Source organism: Motacilla alba, chromosome 20 (genome assembly GCF_015832195.1).
Source record: "Motacilla alba alba isolate MOTALB_02 chromosome 20, Motacilla_alba_V1.0_pri, whole genome shotgun sequence".
Lineage (NCBI taxonomy): Eukaryota > Metazoa > Chordata > Aves > Passeriformes > Motacillidae > Motacilla > Motacilla alba.
The window spans coordinates 10,765,871-10,785,086 of record NC_052035.1 but is presented as its reverse complement, the minus strand read 5'-3'; the positions used below and the strand labels follow the sequence as shown (position 1 = coordinate 10,785,086).

At 48.6% G+C, this 19,216-nt stretch overlaps 1 protein-coding gene across 1 annotated transcript; it reads right to left on the bottom strand.

Moving 5' to 3' along the window:
* Positions 1–3,886: 3,886 nt before the first annotated feature.
* HRH3 (histamine receptor H3) lies at positions 3,887–8,088 on the bottom strand. Its single transcript, XM_038158860.1, has 3 exons — positions 7,861–8,088; positions 7,419–7,585; positions 3,887–6,553 (listed from the first exon to the last, which is right to left on the bottom strand). Exons 1-3 carry the CDS (start codon positions 8,069–8,071, stop codon positions 5,675–5,677), a joined length of 1,257 nt encoding a protein of 418 aa, XP_038014788.1. The 5' UTR covers positions 8,072–8,088; the 3' UTR covers positions 3,887–5,674.
* Between the last annotated feature and the right edge of the window lie 11,128 nt (positions 8,089–19,216).

Below are 19,216 nucleotides of genomic sequence, written 5' to 3'. Positions count from 1 at the left end.
CAATTGTAATGACCTTAAATTCCTGATTTCCCCAGCTTTTAGTCATTTGTTCAGAACTGCTGGAGCATCTCTGAAGAGGTGAGTGAAGGAAAGTTGAATTTCTGGGTTTTTTCAAGGGAGATCAGTATAATCCCTGTGTTCTCAGGAATTATCTCATTTTTGAGATTGTCACTTTGTAGTAGAGGACAGGAGCGTGTGGGACTTGTGAGGGGGAATTTCTAAGGTATTTCAGCTCTTATCTCTCTGAAATAAAGATGAACTGTTCTGCAGGCTTCTGTCTGCATGAGCTCTTCCCAGTGAGAGCTTCAGGAAGGATGTGCTGGGCATTTTGGTCCTCTGCTGAGGTTTTATCTTGCCCTGGTGCTGTATTCTTCCAATGACAGTCATATTTGACTTCAGTCTTTTCCTTACTCTTGAATTAGCTGTGTGTCAGCATTCCTCTGCCTATACAGTTCCATAAAGTTTTTGCAACCTTCAATTTGGTTAAAAATGTTAATGACAGCAATAAAAGACCTCGTTCCTTTCATGAAAGCTCTTGGATAACAGCTTAATTCCCAGAGCACTGACCATAGGCTTCATAAAAGTATTGCACATGTTATTTTATCCCTGTATATTTTGAATACAAGCTGTATCAGAGATATTAAATGGTGTTTTAACCATAGTGGTCTATTAAATTTGTGCTTCTTAGAATAAAAATTATTTTCATAATGGATGGTGATTGCTCTGCTTTGTCAAACCGTTTTCAATTCATGGACACTGCAGGGTGTACTTGCAGCCTTGTGTTCAAGGGTTTATATGCAAACCCCATTATTGTTTGTTCTTCAATAAACAGCTTCTAAAGGCTAAAGTTGTGTGTGAGCTGTGAGTTAACAGCTAAAAAAAATTGCCAGAACTGTTGCTGCCCTCCTGGTAGAGGGCTTGTTGTTTGTGAATGCTCAGAGAGATCTTGAATGAGATTTATTAACTACTTTGCAACCAGTTTTCCTTCAGTGTTAATTGTGCTGCTAAATGCTAGGGTATTGTGTTAAAAATAATTCCAAAGTCAGTGTCACACCACAGACACATTTTTGTGTTTAAAAGAATAGATGTTTAAGCTGTGGGTCCAGTCTGCATAGAGAAAACTCCAGATTTGCCATGAAGCCTTTACAACCCAACCAAAGGTCTTGCTTGATGCCTCTAAATCATGAAACAAAATTAATAAAAATCAGGTGATAGCATTTTAAAAATGGAAAAATAGTCTTGTTCTTCCCCCACAGGAGTGCACACATAGCTCTACCTATGATGTTTGGTGCTTGGATTAAGTATTAGCTCCCTTTTGCACCCAGACTGTGCAAGCACATTGCAAATGCTGGAGTAAAAGTGTGGGGCTTGTAAATAAGTAATGCTCGTGCATCCTTAGCAATAGAAATGGTGCTGATTGAAGGAGCCATTGACATTCCTGAGCTTGCAACAGGAGGTGCAGGGACAGAGCTGGGGTTTTTTTGCCTTTGAGGTGCTCACAAGTGTTCCTCCCTCAGGTAGAGGTGGGTTTGTTGAAGTAAATACCAAGGATAGTTTTAAATCTCAATAAATGGTGATGCTGGATTATAGGTGAGATCTTTCACCCTGAAGAATTCCTAATTGCTTTTCCAAATCCCCATTATTCCTTAATTCTGCAAGTGCAGCTATATTGACAGAAATTTGTTTTAAGGAGGAAAGGAGGAGACTTAAAGGTTAAGGGAACAGAGAAGTGCTGTGAGTTCCCTACTGTCCCCAGGAACATCTGTGCAATCTTGCATGAAAGGCTGGCTTTGTGGTGTCAGAAATTGAGAGAGCTTTTCTCTTTTGTGGCACTCATCCAGAGCAGCTCACAGAGTTTTTATTCTTGTCTGCAATTCTCACTTCAGAAGGAAAGGTAACAACACTCCTTACTGTGCCTCATCTATTTGCAGAACAAGCTCTGCAGAGTGCAGGAGGTCTCTTTTAGGACCAGGTCTGTACTGCAAAGTTGTGCTGGTGTCACTGCTTCACAGATGGGGTTGTGAAAAATCAATCCTCCCTCAGAGAAATCATGTTGTTAAAGTTCTTTCTGGCAAGGATATTAACCCCTGGTCTTTCCATCCTAGTTCTGCTGTGAAAATGAACGGTCATTTACAAACCATTAGCATTCTTTCAAATCAAAATATAATCACATCTTGCTACTTACAAAGCCCTTCCCTCCCAGCAAATCTCATTAATTAGCACAGACAGGTGTTCTTCAACAAAAGCTCCTTGCATTCTCTCTTCTTCTCCAGCCTCCTACTTGAGCTAATGAAGCTTCAGTGATGTCTGTGGAACAATGGAGCAATTTCTGTAACTGCAGGTTGGAGGGAAAAAATAAGGGATGGTAATTGAGGAGGGGCTGGAGGAGAGGCTGTGGAGCAAAGTTCCTCTGTCTGTGTAAAGAGATCTGTCATTACTGGTGATTAGGGAGGAAGCATTTAGAGAGACAGAAGGAAAGTAGCTGTGCTAAAATAAAAACTGTTTTTTTATAGTTTATTGATATGCAGATGCTGCTGTAGGAAAAGACCACAGACCTTGTTAGGGCAGCCTTCATGTCCTCGAGTTAATGGAGTGGAGGTTTGGATCAAGAGAGGGGAACTGGCATCACCTCCACTCTGCTCCTGTGGGAAGTCTCTTATCCAAAAAGCTCCCTGGCATGACTTGCAGCTGTGTGAATGCTGTTTACCAACACTCCCTGCATAAATTGGATGCTTCTCTCTGGAATTAGCCAGGTTTCTTTTCTCTGTGGAGATGAAGCCTATGTGCTTCCCCAAAAATTTGAATCATATTCATAATTACAGCAACTCTTCCTTCATGGCTGTTGTAAAAGGGTCCTGCCTGCTTAGTTTCTGCCTAGACAATAGGGAAGAGGCAGTTTTTTTAGCCTGTAAAAATAAATGATACACAGGTGTTTTGCTGGGCTGGATGACAAGCACCCCTGCCTCATCCAGTGGTTCTGCATTTCCAAAATTCATATTGGATGATGCCTAGCAGCTCCCCAGTCACTGCCTCTTCCAAATGCATATAGACATTTATATTCTGAACACTGAAAATCAGCAGAATTCAAATACTCCTTTAAGCATATTTGAATTAGTCATCAGCTACTCTGAAACTTCAGAGCATCTCCCAGCATTTTCAGTATGAAAAGCAGGCTCAGGTGTGACCTCATGTCCAAGCATAAATAGTTATTTTTCCTTTTTATCTGGCAAAGCAAGAGCTCTTATTTCAGGAAGGAATGTAAGTATCTTCCCCGCAAAATCCAACAATGAATAAAATTACTTTCAGCCGAGTGTAGATAATTCTGCCCACATGGAGGTCAGAGACCACGAAAATACTGTGCAAAAGGCTCACAGGGAAATAGATTATTTTCTTCCCCCTGGGAAAGGAAGGTGTCACACCAGGCACCTTTTTTAATCAGAATGAATGATCTAGTGGTTCGACCTCTCCTGTTGAACAACTGAAGAGAACTACAGCTTGAAACTGATACTGATACTGATACTTGAAACGTGCCTTGGGCACGTTATGGCTTTGTCATTTTTAAGTAAACCAGTGAGGGTTGTCAGTTATAGGAAGAGTTATTGCTGATGCAACCTCTCCAGATGCCAGCTGCGTGTAACATGCTCTGGAAAAGACCAGAAGCTGGAGAGGATTGAGTGATGTGCACTCACCATGCCCTCAGGGGGAGCTGTCAGGAACCTGCTCACCAGAGACAGGAGAAACTCAGCTGTTTCAGGAGCTGCTTTTTCTGTGACATGTATATCGGCCTCCTTAGGTAAACCCAGGGATGTTTTGCTTCCAGTTGGATTTTATTATTTCTGACAACACCTTTTTCACCACAAAATATGCAGCAAGCTTCTTATAAAAATACTTTATTGAAGTTTTCAGAAGGGAGCAGACGCAGGGAAAGGTGCGAGCAGGCTCAACATTTATCCTGTCACTTCACAGCACACATTCTTTGAGGGGTGGATTTTAACCCATATATAACAAACTGACAGAACATGTCACAAGCCTGAAATATCACATACACGAGACAAGACATCATTTAAAACCTGACTTCAGGTGACAATACTGATCTACTTGACAAATATCACTGAGATACAGTCTGATGGCATTTTCTTTTTACTTTTAGCAGCAGCCAAAAGCAGTTTGCTTGCAGCAGCAAAGTGTAATTGGCGATCACAACATCATAAGCTTTTGGGTACTGCTTTACAACATTTGGGTTTCTATGTGTAAATATAGTTTTCAGACTTAGGATCTTGAGCTCCCCTGTGCAATACTGTTAAACATGAGCATTTGCCATGGCAACTAATTACTTATTTGTGTTACTACATCTCTGAGCAGTGCCAGCAGTGGAATTAATCTGCTTTTTGGTCATACTGCCTCTGTGCCCAAAGAGGCTGCAGAACAAATGGGCAACTGTGATGAAGCTTGAGATGGGAAGCAGAGTGAAATGACCAGGATTTTATGGTAGGACCAAGGCTAGAGCCCTGGTCTCTTGAATCTTGTGCTCTATCTGTGTAATTAGTTGACAGCTCTAAAAAAAAAAATTAAAAAAAATTAAACAGTAAAAGAGTTGATGCTTGTGTTGACTGAATCAGCTCAAGCCAGGTCTCCAGTGAAGTGAGGTATTTTAAAAGAAAGAATAAAAGAGTTCTGAAACTTAAGAAATTTAAGAGGTCTGAAAGGAACATTTCAAAAAGGAACATAAAAAAAACAACACAAGGTTTGCTTCTCTCAGAGCTTGTGGCTCCCTAACACAGTGCCAGAAGAGTATCTTTAAGATCCTGCAGAAGAGATTTGAAGATGTCTTTGGGTTGTCAGGATGGAGTCTGGAGAAGCTGGTGCCGTGCTGGCACCTTTCCCATGGGCACAGAACCCTTCTCTAGGGCCCTTCCAGGGCTGGTTCCTGCTGCATGGCTCTAGCCAGGAGGGAAGCACTCCCACGGGAGCACTGTGTGGCAGAACCCCGGGGAAATCAGAGCAGTTTTGAAGCAGGGAGGGATCAAGCAATGCCAACAGCACGATGCTCAGTGCCTCAGAGCCTGGCTGTAAACTCCTCAGGGCTGAGATCTGTCCCTTCTTGGGGTGTGGAAGGGACATCTATTGCACCCCATGAAACAGGGATCCAGATTATGGCTGCAGCTGCTGTAACAAAAATTATAAATGAGATGTTTTCCTTCTGAGGTTTGTTCTTTTCTTTCTGTATCATCATCTATGTGTAATAGGTGTGAGGAAAAACTCCCATTTATGAGGGAGATCAGGTCTGCCAACAGCTAAGCTGTAGTTTTGCACAGTAGTTTAAGCCAGAAATTTATTTTTATTAGCTTTTTCTGTTCAGTTTTCAGTTTATTGGAGCAAAATGCTGGTGCTGCTCAGGCTGACTAGGTGGCAGCAGAGCTCTTTTGTGGCACCTGCAAGTGGCGGACACAGATTTCACTACCCGTGGGTAATGTCAATAAACCCCTTTATCCTTCTCTGCGGTGGGCTATTGTTGATGAACTAAAATAAGTTCTAGTGGGCTCTCTTCTGCCTTCCTCACCTGCCCCACACCACTGCTCCTGGGTTCTTCCAAGGAAACAAGCTCCAGTCCCACACCAGTACAGCAGAAGTAAACCAAGGCTTTTCACATCCTCACACTGGGCTGGCGTCACCTTCAGTAGCTCTGAAGGGCATAGTGAGGCTGAATCTTCAGCTTCTTGGGGCAAAGGAGTTTAATAAAAGCCCTTCTGAAGCTGGAGTGGCAGAGAGGGTATAGGACAGGGTTGACAGCGGAGTTGATCCACAGCAGCCAAAAAGAAGTCTCATACCAGAACTCAGAGATGCACTGGCCGTGGCAGCCAGCGCGGATGATCATCAGGAGAGTGTACGGTGCCCAGCAAATCCCAAAAATGCCCACAATGATTGCCAGGGATTTGGCCACTTTCTTGTCTCTGGAGAGCCTGAAGCGCTGGGTTGTGCTCTGGGACACGATCTTCACCCGTTTCTCTGAGGACAGGGTGGAGGCTGAATTTTTGCAGCTCTTTTTGTTGCAACACTTGGGTTTCCTGGAGCTCTCCGAGCTTGTTTCCAGCAGGTCTTTGGCATCCAGGCTGGAAGTGGAGGCTGCTGCTTGAGCTTTGCTCTTAGAGAGGTCTAGGGTTTTAGCTGACTCCTTCTGCTCCCACTTACAGCATTTCAAAGAAAGCTTTGCTTCTGGGCTGCTTTCCATCTCTTCAGTGAAGGACTGGTTGTGCACCTCGTGGAAAACATCCAGGCGCATTTTGGTGCGCTTCTGGATGTTCAGGTAAATGCTCAGGTTGAAAAACATCACGCTGATGAAAGGGGTGAAAAACTCCAGCGTGGAGGCTGTCATGAGGAAATACCAGTTGTAGAAGAACTCAGCATAGCATTCCCCACTGGGGATGATGCTCTGGCCTGATATGTACTCCCAGCTGATAATGGCAGGTCCGTACAGCAGGAATGCCAGCACCCACACCATCACCATCTTCAGCACTGCTTGCCTGGTGTTGCCTTGCTGGGCTCTGTAGGCGACCTGCAAGAGGAAAGCCTTTTCTTACACATAGTCCCACACCCCAGCTGGCTGAGGCTCCTCACAAATGGACTATTAGCATGCCTGGTAAAGTTGCTAGGCAATACCCCAGCAGTCCAACAAATTGATATGCCATAGGCAACAGGAGCAATTGCTGGATAAATCACGCTTTTACAGGGGAGATTTAGAACACTCATTTTACAGCTCCAAAATATGGTGTCTGCTAAGTGGAAATGTACTGATTTGGTTGGAGCCTGACAGCTGTCTGCACCCACCACTTACCGGAGCTGTCCCCAGCCAGTCCCTGTCAGTTCCACGGAGAGGGACTCGACCAACTCCCGGGCTAGATCTGTGCTGTATTTTCAGTCAAGGAACGAGCAAACAGCAGTGGGTCAGATCTGCCTGTGAACTGCTCGTTACCTCCTGCAAAAGGCCGAGCGTTTTGGTCTCCCACACTCTCAGAGACCTCTCCACATTCCCTGCCAAAGCTGGCAGTGCAATCTACTGCCGAGAAGCTGCGAGTCTGACTGCAGCCCACTTGTTTGTCCTGGGGATAATAAGCTCTTGCAAGTTAGTTTAAAGTCTGCTTGCCTGGCTGGCTTGCTTAGTAAGGATAGTACACTACCACCCTGTCACCTGGGAAGGGAACACCTGCACGACAGGGACTGAGCTTTAAGTGATTTAATTATGCCAGGAATGCTAATCTGAAACCACAGCTAAATGATGAATTTGTAGATGATTGTTGCCTTCCAGGCTGAAAGATTCATAGTTTCTGGAGGATTCAATGAACTTTTAAGTATTGCAGACAATCTGGGGAATAAAGCAGGAAGAGAGTTATGTCCCTCTCAGCTGCCATGACAGGACTCACCGCTCTTGTCACCGAGAGGAATCTGTCGTAGCTAATTAGTACGATGTTGAAGACCGAGGAGGTGCACAGCAAGTAATCAACCACCAGCCAGAGTTTGCAGAGGCTTCTCCCGAAGATCCATCTCCCCGTCAGCACATAGGGCACGTAGAGGGGGATGCAGAAGGCACCTGCAAGCGGAGGGGTCCGTTCCCGGTGAGAGCCGGGCTCTGCCCCGGGGGACCGCGGGTGCCGGGGGGGTCCGGCCGGAGGGAGCGGCGGGGGACAGCGGGAGGGGACCGGGGACAGCGGGAGGGTGTCGGGGGCAGGAGTGGAGCCCGGGGGGAGCAGCCGGGCAGGCGGAGCCCCGGGCTCGCTGCCCGCCCCGCCGCCGAGTTGCTGCCGGGCCGTGCCGGTGCCGGTGCCGGTGCCGGTGCCGGCGGGCGCCCCGCGGGCGGCACTTTACCTACGAGGAAATCCGAGATGGCCAGGTTGAGGAGGAAGAAGTTGTTCTGGGTGCGCAGGCTGGAGTCCGCCACGAAGGCCAGCATGACCAGCGCGTTGCCCGCCACGGTGACGGCGATGAGCAGGGCCATCAGCGCGCCCAGCGCTGCCGTGCCCGCGGCCGCGAAGCGCCCGGCGGCGGCGGAGCCGTTCAGCGCCCCGCCGCTCTCCATGCCCGCTCCGCTCCCGCCGCGCCGCCGCCGCGGGGCTGCTGCCCCTCCCCGCCCCGCCCGCTCCCGCCTCCCGCCCCGGCCCCCGGCACCCTCGCGTACCCCCCGAGCAGCCCCGAAACCCCCGGAGCATCCCGAAATCCGCCCAAGCATCTCCGCATCCCGCGAGAGCAGCCCTGAGCATCTGCACGTTCACACGTACCTTCTCAGCCCGGGAGCATCTCTGTGCTACCCAGAGCATCCCTTCATTCCTCCAGGGCATCCCTGGGAATCCACACATTCCCCTCTCAACCTCGCAGCATCCTTGCATTATCCCGGAGCATCCCTGATACCCCCCAGAGCATCTTCTCCCGTGTCCCTTCCTTTCTCAACCCTGGGGCATCACTGCATTACCTCACAGCATCCTTGCCACCCCCTAGAACATCTCTACACTCCTCTTTCCCCTCTCAACTCAGAAGCATTCCTGTATTCTCCCAGAGCATCTTTGCATGCTGCACAGCAACATTCCTGCATCTCTCCCAAGCGTCCACCGTGAGTTTATTGCTCCTGCCGTGGGGTCTGTGCCTCCATGAACAGAAGTGAAGTCAGAACTTCATTCGCCTTTCAATCAGCCAGGAGGGCTCCCTGGGCAGGTGGAACACAGAGGGTGATGATCTTGCCTCTGCTCCTCATGGGCAGCAGGGGAAGAGGTAAAGCTGCCAGGGTGCAGGCAATTCTTGGTTTGCAAACCAAGGAGTCCCTGGGGCTCCCAGCCCCAGCTCCAGGAAGGTGATGAACTCTTCCTTCTTCCACCACTTGTTCACCCTTCACAGCTAAAGAGAATACCTTCTGTCTGACTTGTTCCAGCTGGTGATTCTGCGGGATGAAGTTACCTATCACTGAACAGCCCCTGTGCACGGCGCCTGCTCCAGGTGGCAGGAGAGGAAACATCCTCGCAGGGATTGTCACAGGGGCAGGGTCAGTTCTGCTGTCACCACCTCTGGAGGACAGCACGGGGATGTGCAGAGCAGCAGCTGCAAAACAGAGAAGGCTACAGGCTGGAGACCCTGAGCAGGCACCCTTCTGTCTGGGGAGCTCGAGAAACAGAGAGAGCCCAAGCAAAGCAAGAAAACTGCAAACCCAGAAACAAGCCTGTAGTTAAGGCCCAGGGGGTTTGCCACCTTCTGATTGCTCCAAAAGCTATTTTCACCTCAGGAACTACTACAGCCTCACCGAATTCCTCTTCGAACACGCTGCCACAGCCGCTGTCCTGCCGATCCTGCTAGCCCTTCTCAGCGCTCCCGCAGGCTGTGGCCGCCGTGGCACCCACCAAAGGGTGGCCTCAGCCAGAGCCAGCCTCATCCCGTCCCTCAGCGTGCCCAGCGCTGGCACAAGGCGCTGGCTCCGCGCTCGGAGCCGGGCTGGCATTTCCCGGCTGCGCGCACGACGAGCCGGCAGCCGGGCGAGCTGCGGCAGTCGGGCACGCGTGTCCCGCTCCTCGGGGACACAAGTGTCCCCAAGCCGGCCTGTCCGTGGATGGCTGAGGCTCCGCTGCTGCCGCATCCCGACAGAGGATGTCACTGTGCGCTCGTGGAGCCGCGGGTGGGAGCGCCGGGGATGCTCCAGAGCTCCCGGCTTTAGGTGCTTGGTGCGTGCTCCAGCGCTGCCGAGGGGATCAGACCCAGCCACCCTGGGACTGCACACAGCCCGGCAGAGAGGACGTGAATTTTTTGCCGATCACCCCAGATGTGATGGAGAAAGAGTTGTTTTGTTTTTTTTTAATTTTTGGATGCCCGTGATGTTTAATGAGCCCATGAACCGTTTTCGCTGTGTGGCTGTTTGGGATCTGGTGTTATTTATACTCTCCAGCTACTCAGTCAAGCATTAGTGTTCATTGAAATGTTTACAAACTCCAAACGATGGGGTGTGTGCTGTACAGCTCCCATCCCTAGGAGCAGTTTGCTGTTTGTTAGCTGTCATCCATTATTCAGAATTTTCACCACCCGGATAGAAAGCAAACCCCCTTTGCAAACTCTGTATCTAGGATAATTTATAAAGCGATACAATACAATGTGGACAAATCACAGGTATTTTCTATCCAGAGTAAATTGCCAGGGTTTTTAGATAAATGAGAGGTGATAGAGCTCAGATTACAGGTTTCCTGATCCTGATGTTTCTCTGTTGCTTCAGCAGACAGGACAAGTGTATTTCTAATACATCTCAGGAAAGGAAATCACACAACTTGTAGTTAAAGCAGAGTACACTCAGACATGCAAGCAGATGGTCTGACAGCTCACGTTTGGACCTGGCTTACACACCAATATGCCATGTGTAGGTACCCCATGTGCTCATAGGTGCTTATATGAGTTCACATAGGGTGTTCTGATCACCCTGCATCAGGCCATGGGCAGGGAGACCTCCTGTCCACTGCTCAATCCCTGTGGATCTGTACAGTGGAACCTTTCTGGATGGTCTGAGCTGTAGCTCAGCTCCAAGCACTCCTGAGCCCCATTTCTGTTTGTTCTGAGGTTGTGCCTGAGCAGCAGGAGCTGGGGGTGGCAGATCACAGGATGGTTCAGGCTGGAAGGGACCTCTTGAGATTTTCCAGGCCAACTGCTCTGCTGAAGCAGGGTCAGATGCAGCAGCTTGCCCAGGGCTTTGTCTGGTTGGTGTTTGAATATCTCCAGGAATGAAGACTCCGTGACCCCTCCAGACAACCTGTTCCAGCTGCCCTCCAGACTGCCCTCACAGCCAAAAAGTCTTGTCTTGTCTGCACCATCATGCCCACAGATAGCTCTCTATAAAGCTAGGACTAGGGGGATATGCACAAGTTGTAGTTTTTCCATTGCTTATTTCTGTCCCATGGAGCCAGTTTGTCTCTGAAACAAACTTAAAAGAAAGAGATTATTAAAAAATCTCTTTGTGTTCATGTCTTTACTGAGGAGGGTTGAAAGTCCTCTGGCATTCACACAAGTATCTGTCGCTATGAAACCTTTGTTTTATTTCCTTTTCTTCTGCCTTTCATCATGGGACATGTTTATTCTGTTTGGAAAAATTCCCTTTTTAGAGATCCCCTCACAAGTTACCGGCACACATGGGTGAAGAGAAGGGCAGTGTGGCAGGGAAAAGAGATTCCAGATTGGCTGAGGACAAAATCTTCAAGGAGCCCTTCAGCTCCTGCTTTGCCAGACCCCCAAGACACAGCACAAACCCCCAGTATAAATATTTCACATGTAGCACCAACGAGTAGGACACAGGAAACATCAGGGGAGCATTTCTCATGCTGGAGATGCCTTTGCAGTGAAATGCTGCTCTTTGATATACATTTCTCTTATAAACAAACCCAACAACAACTTGTCTGTCAAAGCCTGGGGAGCTATTGGGACTGAAAACCAGCCTGGCAATCCAAACCTGGCTGGGAAATAATGAAATCAGTCACTGGATGTGCTTCATCCAGCTCAGCCAGGTGTCAAAACAGCTTCTGCTGCTGGCAGGAGGTCTCTTCCTTACCCTACTGCAGGGGACAAAATTGAGTGAGTTTGATGTCAAACAAAGACAATGATGACCAGAATAATCCTTGGAAATGCTAAGAAATAACCTGTGAGCCAGCCTTCAGAAAGGTGAGAGAAACTAACATCTCCACCCCCAAAGCAACACCTGCTGAGAGCTGCAAATGGCCACAAAGCCACCATGTCCCTGAGAAGGATCACAAATTCTGGAGGGGAATTGTCCCCATCTGGGCACAGTGTGTGCCTACCTGTGCTCAAAACATGTCCTGTGCCTTTTCACTTCTTTCTTTTCCTTCCTTCTTTCTTCCTCTCCATTCCCAGCTGCAACCTGCAAATCCAAACTCCCAAAGTGTTAAAAAATGCATCCTTTACAACAGGGAGACTTTCCATACTTGGACCTGTCTCAAACTGCCATGACTGCTTTTGGCTTCTTGGGAACGAGCTCCTTAAAATTACAAATCACCTTGTCACCACAAAAAGTCACATTTCTATCCTTGTTCAAGCCAACAGCACTTTTGTGAGCAGGGAAATGCTGAGTTTAACGACTCTGGGGGAGGAAAACAATGCAGAGCAGGATGAGTAATGCCATTAGTAACGGAGTCACTGTCTGATCAGAGTTAACACCTGACTCTTGTCAAGGCCAATTCAGTATTGTATTTCAAATTTCAGAGCACGGTGGGGAATGAAACCAGAAGTCATCCTACATCTGTCAGCCTGGACTGGGTTGGCAGCTGCTGTTCAGACTGATGGATGTTTGCAGAGAGAGACAGCAGGGTCTGAATATGAAGATATGAAATCCATGTGCAGCTGCTGCCAACCGTGCTGGAAGCATTTTGCCACATGGAGGAGTGAATGTTAAAGCTCTGTTGAAAAAGTATCCATTAAATTTGGTACTCCATCAGGCAGTGGTTTAAGAGGCAAGGCTGGCCTCCGTTTCTAATACTCTTAATGGCAGCAAACAGTGTGGGTTAGGAGTGACAAAAAGAGGTTTGGGAAGGACTAAAACATTTCTAATCAAAGCCATTTCTGTTCCCAGGCAGATGGAAACCAGAGCAGCTGTAGAGAAATGAGCTGGGTTTCTCTGGGCTGTGGTGCAAGCTGTGGCACAGTGGGCTCCTTTGCACTCCATCAGACTTCATAAAACTTTGGGTCACTAAGCAATGAGAGGGGGTGGGTTTAAGGCCATTGGTGGAGTCCCTGGATATCTCCAGAGCTACCACCAGGTTCTCATGTGAGGAGAACTACAAATGTCAGCTCGCTCGCTTCCTGCAGGAGCTCATTGGTAACCTCATGTAATATTTAACAGACTTCCTGGGCTAATTAAGTACATTACTTTATATAGTAACTAACATATCTCTAATATATATCAAATTTTAATTCAGTTTAATTCATTATCGCTGCTCAACGTGGGCCCAGTTCTCTTTCCCCTTACAAAGATGCAAATCCATTGATTCTTTGTGTGCACCAGGGAGGATGATGGAGCCCTGGGTTCACCAGACCCCTTCCAAACACAAGCACAGACAACTTTGCTCTTGTCTCTGCCCAACTTAACTGGATCAGAAGAGTTTCTTCTGAGTCTTGCCAGGGCAGTTAAGAGCAGAAGCTGTCCCCAGAGGCTCACAAAGGTATCTTACAAGCTGGAGGGTCCTTCAGGCACAGTATTTGAGGGATTTGAGCAAAAGCTTGTCTTTCCTCTATGACACTTCTTCCCCAAGCATATGTGGTTGTGTGAGCAATATGGAATGGAGGGAAACACATTTCTCTGGAGAGTAGAGGGCAAACAAATCTCTGTGTCTGAGATTAGGAGGATCAGCAGTCTAGCTAACTTTATCTTGTTTATTTGGCCATTTGGCTTCTCTGATAATGAAAACTGGTGCCCCAGATGCTGGGCAGTGTCCAGCCAAGAGGGTCTGAAGCTTGTTGTTATTCTCCCCCTCTCCAGTGGCTCCTGGGAAATGATGCAGCAGCATCTGCCCAGGCCCTTTGGGCAGCACTCCTTCACCATCTCTGTTATCTCTCTGGAGACGCTGCCATTCCAGGCAGGAATTTCAAGTGTTTGTGTCTCTAAAAGCTCTCTCAAGGTTTAAGGTCCAACACTTAAATGCCAGTTATCAAGTGCATTCTCTCCAGAGAAAGATGCCCTTCCTAGGGGGAGGGTAACACATCTCTCTGTCCTTCCAGCCCCTGCCACCTCTGCCAAGTTCTCTGTCTCACCCCTGTCAGCCACTGTGGCCCCTTCTCCATTTTTGAAGGGGCTGGATTCTGTTCAGCTCCCTGGTTTGAATTTGCTGCCAGAGGGATTCTGCTCCCCGTGCCTGCCCACTGCCTTCCAAAGCCTGACCCACATCCTCCAGATCACTCTAATTCAGAAAGACCTTCATCTGTACAAGGATTTTCCCTGACTCCTGGCTTTTCTCATTAAAAACCAAACCTCACCCTCATCTCTGTCTGCTGAGACAATGCCAAGCCTGCCCTTGGATCTGTAGGAAAGGCAGATGGAGAATGTATTTTCTATTGAGCCATGGTGTGCCTAATGTATTCCCTTCTATTAATGATTGCCCTGGGTCCTGATCTCTGATTCATCATCTTTTCATTCTTTTGATGTTCATTATAAGGCAGCAGAGACTAACAGAGTATGTCAGGCATCCAGCTACAAAGGCACGGGGAAGAGGAGTGAAAAGGGACAGTGACAGGGGGAAGGTGAAGATTTAGGAAGCATCAGCTCACTGCAGGCAAAGCTGCAACCATGCTCAGGATGTTTCTGCCCGTGCTGTTATCCACTGTCTTCCTCTTCCAAGCCCAAATCCGTGTTGCTGAAGCCAGTTTGACCTCCAGAAAAATCATTTGGAGTCAGATTTGTGTAAAGATAGTACAGGCCAAAGGAAACAGAGCCCTCCTGGGTCTGGAGAGCTGAGACCTCCAGCAGGTCTCTTTATTGGTCTGCCTTGCAGCAAACAGGGTTTTAGCAAATAAATCCATCTCATCAGCCACCCTGGGCTTTGCTGAGGCTTCTGGCCTGAAGAGAGGGAGTTTGTTGTGGCTGTAAGTAACAGGATTCGCCTTTGCCTGAGTGTGATGATGAGAGGGCTCTACTTGTGAAAGCTGTCTTGGTAAGCTGCCTTCGGGGACTCCAAACACTGCAGAGCTGCCACTGGATGCCACAGCTGCTGTGATCTGAGTTCAGCTGCTGTGATCTGAGTTCAGACCATCCTGGAACAAAAAAAAAAAGGGAAAAAGAAGAACTGAAAGTCCTTCTCTCTCCAATGAGTAATCATGTCCTGCTGGTTCTGACCTCTGCTAAGCCAGAGTGCAGCCGTGCTGGAGGGAGAAGGTGAGGACAAGGAACATTAATCACTTTCAGTGCAATCGAAGGGACTGAATAACACAGGAGCTGTAGAGCAAAACAAGGTGTGCAGGTGCTGGGTCATCCTTCTAAAGGGTGTTTGCTGCCACCCCCCTGGCTGTTCTCTGCCTCAGCACAGGAGGATCACTGCCCAGATCCAACACCTCCAGAGGATGATGGTCAGTCAGTGAATTTCCTGCATGTGTAGGCTCAGAGAGTAGAGAAGAAAGAATTTGGGGATGTAGAAGCCAGATGTCTTTTAGGCTGCATGACAAACTGTACCTGCTTATCCCAAAACCAGTGGCCACAGAAACTCCTCTTACCCTTTTGTTTCACACACATCTCCTCCCTGTGGAGGCTGAGAAACATCTCCCTAGCAGGGCAGGGGAAGCATGAAATCATTCCCACCTTTCTCTTTCCTTTCTTTCCCAGGGCCTACAAGGCACTGTGAAGTTTGAAAATTAATGTCAACCACGCAAAAATCCCTGTTCTAAAACTTTTGCCAGCAGTATTATCTGATGAAGGCTGGGTTGGTGCTTGGTGGGTGGAGGATTCCTCAGTAATTTGCTTGGAAAATGACAAGAGCAGCAAAAATAGGAATGAGATGCAGACCTGAGCATGGAGTGAGGATGCCAAGGGTTCCAGAGGTTACACAGCTCCCCTGGAGCCCAGGGGTATCTCTGGTCACTACAAAGAGGGAGTTTCCCTACTTTCCAGATGTTGAAGGAGACAAAAAGCAACGAAGCCCCATGAGCAGAGAGGTCCTCCTGGAGCTGCTGCTGGAAAAGCAGAGCCAGAGCAACTGGGAATAGAGGAGGGGACCAAACTGCAGCCAGGTACCATCAGCATCTTCCTGGTGGCTAAAAGTTTTGGCAGTAGGTGAGGAACTGGGACATTCACCTTCCCCACAGGGACCCAGGTCCCACCACACTGCCACCCCTCCCATGGTGCAATTTATCTTTTACTCTCCCCTTGTTCTGCTCTGCTTTAACTCTGTGAGTGAGGCGCTTTGTGGGAAAGGCTCTGCCTGTCATTTCAGGTGCTATTTCCCTTTTCAGGTGCTATTTTCCCTTTTCCCTTCCCTTGCTTTATGCTGTCCATCAGCGTTGCCTGACAGCACAACACGGTTCATTAAAAAAGGGAGGGATCAGGTGCAAGATTAATTTCCCAAATAATTTTGCAAACGACTGTGTGTAGAGGCACAGAACAGCTTTCTGAAACAGAGTTAATAATTCCAGTTGTTAATAATGCACCACTCACAGCTGATGCTGCTCCCAGCACCCACGGCCAGGCTGTGCTGATCCCACTTGTTTGCAGGCAGGTTGGGAAGGAGAGAGAAGTGATTCTGAATAATATTTCATGTGACATCTGGCATTTAAGAATATTATGGCATTGTTTTACAACTCTTCACGATTTCTGAGCAATCCTGCCAGAGATTGCATGTATAAAAATGTGCTTATTTGTTTCTACAGGTTGACTTTACACATGTGATCTCCTCAGCTTGTCACAGCACTTTTTTGCGCATTGGGACACACCACAGACTTCCCCAAATTAATTGTGCAAAGTGCACAGTGTTTTGAAAAACAGTTCCTAAATAGATACTGGCTATTGAGCAAGAAAGGTAAGCAATTGGGAAAGCACATGAGCTGCTATTTGCAGCAGCTGGATTCCAAAAGGTTTTAACAAGTACAAGCCCTCTTGAAAACAAGGAGGAAACATTCCACAATATTCCTTTAATTCAATTATCATGATTAAGTTGGGTTTTTTTTTAATGACACTACTTTTAGCAGCTCAGACCACCTGAGGTGGACCTCCTGCTCGCTGCCCTGGCCAGCGGGGCTGCAGAAGCATGAAGGGATGATCAGGGCTCATGGAGCTTCGGGGATGTGCTTCAAAGAGCTTTTTTATTACTCTGCTCATCATCTTCAGAGCTCTGGTTGCTGTGTCAGGCTCTCAGCAAGTGTGGAACAGTGGAAGAAACAGTGCAAGGACAAGGAAGAGGGAAGATTGTGTCTGTAATTGCTGGCCTGTAACTCTCTGCCATTGTGCATTCCGTTCCTGCTCCTCGTTAGCGCAGAACCGGGAGAGTGTTTAATTGCAGCACGCTCTGCCCAGGCTTTATCTGCACGCAGAGCAGATCAGCTCAGCCTCGTGGGGCCGAGGCAGTGACGAACAGCCCTGATGGGGATCGGCAGGGCACAGCTGCTGGAGATCAAGAGGCAGAATACAAATCACAGGGCGCTGGGCTCCAGTCTGAGGTTATACGAGTGCTCCATGAGCAGGCTGCTCTCTCTTCTTCCCACTCATCACTTGGTGGTGGCAGAGTCCCACATCCCACTGAGCATCCCAACGCGTCGGGAGGCTGATTTTCCAAAGCATCCGCGGCTGGCTGTGGGGACAGGGAGCTGCAGGGACGTGGATTTGGGATCGCACACTCCTGGCTGTGCCTCATCAGCCTGTCCTGTGCACTGGGATTCCGTCCTGGGGCTGCACGACGGCAGCAGCTGCGAGGAGAGGAGAGGAAGGAACAGAGCTGTGCTCTTGGGGGTTGTGTGAGGAGGAATGAGGCTGAAGAATGCTCTGAAATCAAGACTTGCAGCAAACAGGCTCTGTAGCAGTGAAATGGACCTGGCCACAGCTTGTGCTTTGTTGATGCACACGATGGGGGACAAGATGAATTTGAGCTGCTCTGTGTGCAGCAGCCAGAAGTGGAGGGAAAACTCTCAGACTTTACCTTCAGTCTGGCCTGCAGCACAGGGGGAGATGCTAAAGCTGTCCCTTCCTCAGTCCTGCTCCTGTCACCTGGGCTGGAAGCTCAGCCCCTGCTCACCCAGCTGCTCGGGCTGTGGGTGAGTGAGGTGTGGAACCTGCTGAGCTGGCTCCGTGCTGGGGGCACACAGCTGGGTACCAGGGGATTCCAGAGAGCTCTCTGGGCCACTTTTGTGCCACAAAGTGAGGGGTGAGGCTTCAAACCAATGCTCTGTGCTCTCAGCTGCCCTCTTCCCTGCAGGAAAAGGAGTTTTTCCATGGCCTGGCTGGATCTGTGCTCAGGAGCTGATCTGACCAGCCGGGAGGATAAAATCAACACTCTTACTTTGGCATGTTATCCTGAACATCCAAGTCACCACACAGCTCTGCAGCCACTCATCTCCTGCTCCCACTCCCACAGCCTCTGTGCTGGTGCCCTGAAATGCTGCCAGCAGCATTAGACATAACAGCAGGCTTAATTAAAGCGTGGCAGCCTGCCAGCATCCAAGAGGCAGAGCTGAGCTGGCTGCACTGCTTTCAAAGGGGTATTGGGAAAAAAAAACCACACTGGGAAATAGCAGGGCAAGCCTTGTCACACTGATGCTGCTGTGGGTCAAGCATCTGCTTTGCCTCAGGTCCAGCTCCTGGGAAGAAGAGTTGAGCAGGGGCTCAGCCGTGGCTGATCCCACTCCCAGGATGCTCACAGGGATCCTTCCCAGTGGGGTGCACAGTGTGGTGTTGAGTCACATCTCCCTCCTGGCCTGCTGGGGAGGGAGATGGAAACATGGGATCCCTCCCCTCCATTTCTGCAGGCTGGGCTGGAACTCAGGAATTTATTCCTTTCTGTCACAAAATGAGATGACACAATACATTTCCGTGGTTATCAGAGATCTCAGCATGTCCCCAGAGGAGAGAGGGATGGCGAGCACCTGAGCTGTGTCCCAGCCCTGCTGTGGAGTTTTTGTGGCATCTGCTCCTCCCCCTGATGGTCTCAGTGCAACCTGGATGCTGGAGGATCCCCATGGATGGATACTGACAATGCCTTCTAGAGGAAAAAAGCACTTTTGCATCTGGAAGCAAGTACCAGCAGCTGCACAAAAGCAGGACAAGGACAGACCCACTGGGGGAGGAGAAGGGTGAAGCCCTCGGGTGCCCCTCTGCAGCAGGCAGATCCCTGAGGCACATGTGCTGCTCAGCTCGAGGCAGATAACAGACAATACCCTGATTATTGGAATGCATTCAGCACTGTGCAATGCCTGCTTAAAGAATAGCTCTTCCAACGAAACAAGAAAAGACCAGAGAAAAAGAAATCAGCCTTCAGCTTCTGAGTCCTCGCTTTGCTTCACCCTCAAGATTTGGTCTGCTGTGTGTCCAGCATAATTATTAAGCAAGTTCTGATGGAAGAATTTTATTTACCCAGCCTCAAAAAGGAAGAAAGGAATCCTTAATAGTGGATTAGATCAAAAAAACATAATTTATTTTTCAATAAGTGCTTCAGATGTAAGATCAATGGCTCGAGGCTGATTGATAGGAGCTGTTTGCAAAGACCTTAGATCTAATTGTACCCAG

Coding starts and splice junctions, on each gene's coding strand:
- HRH3 (XM_038158860.1), bottom strand. CDS start 8,071: ATGGAGAGCGGCGGGGCGCTGAACGGCTCCGCCGCCGCCGGGCGCTTC. Junction 7,586..7,860: donor CATCTCGGATTTCCTCGTAG/GTAAAGTGCCGC, acceptor CTCCGCTTGCAG/GTGCCTTCTGCATCCCCCTC. Junction 6,554..7,418: donor TCCTCTCGGTGACAAGAGCG/GTGAGTCCTGTC, acceptor TTCCTCTTGCAG/GTCGCCTACAGAGCCCAGCA.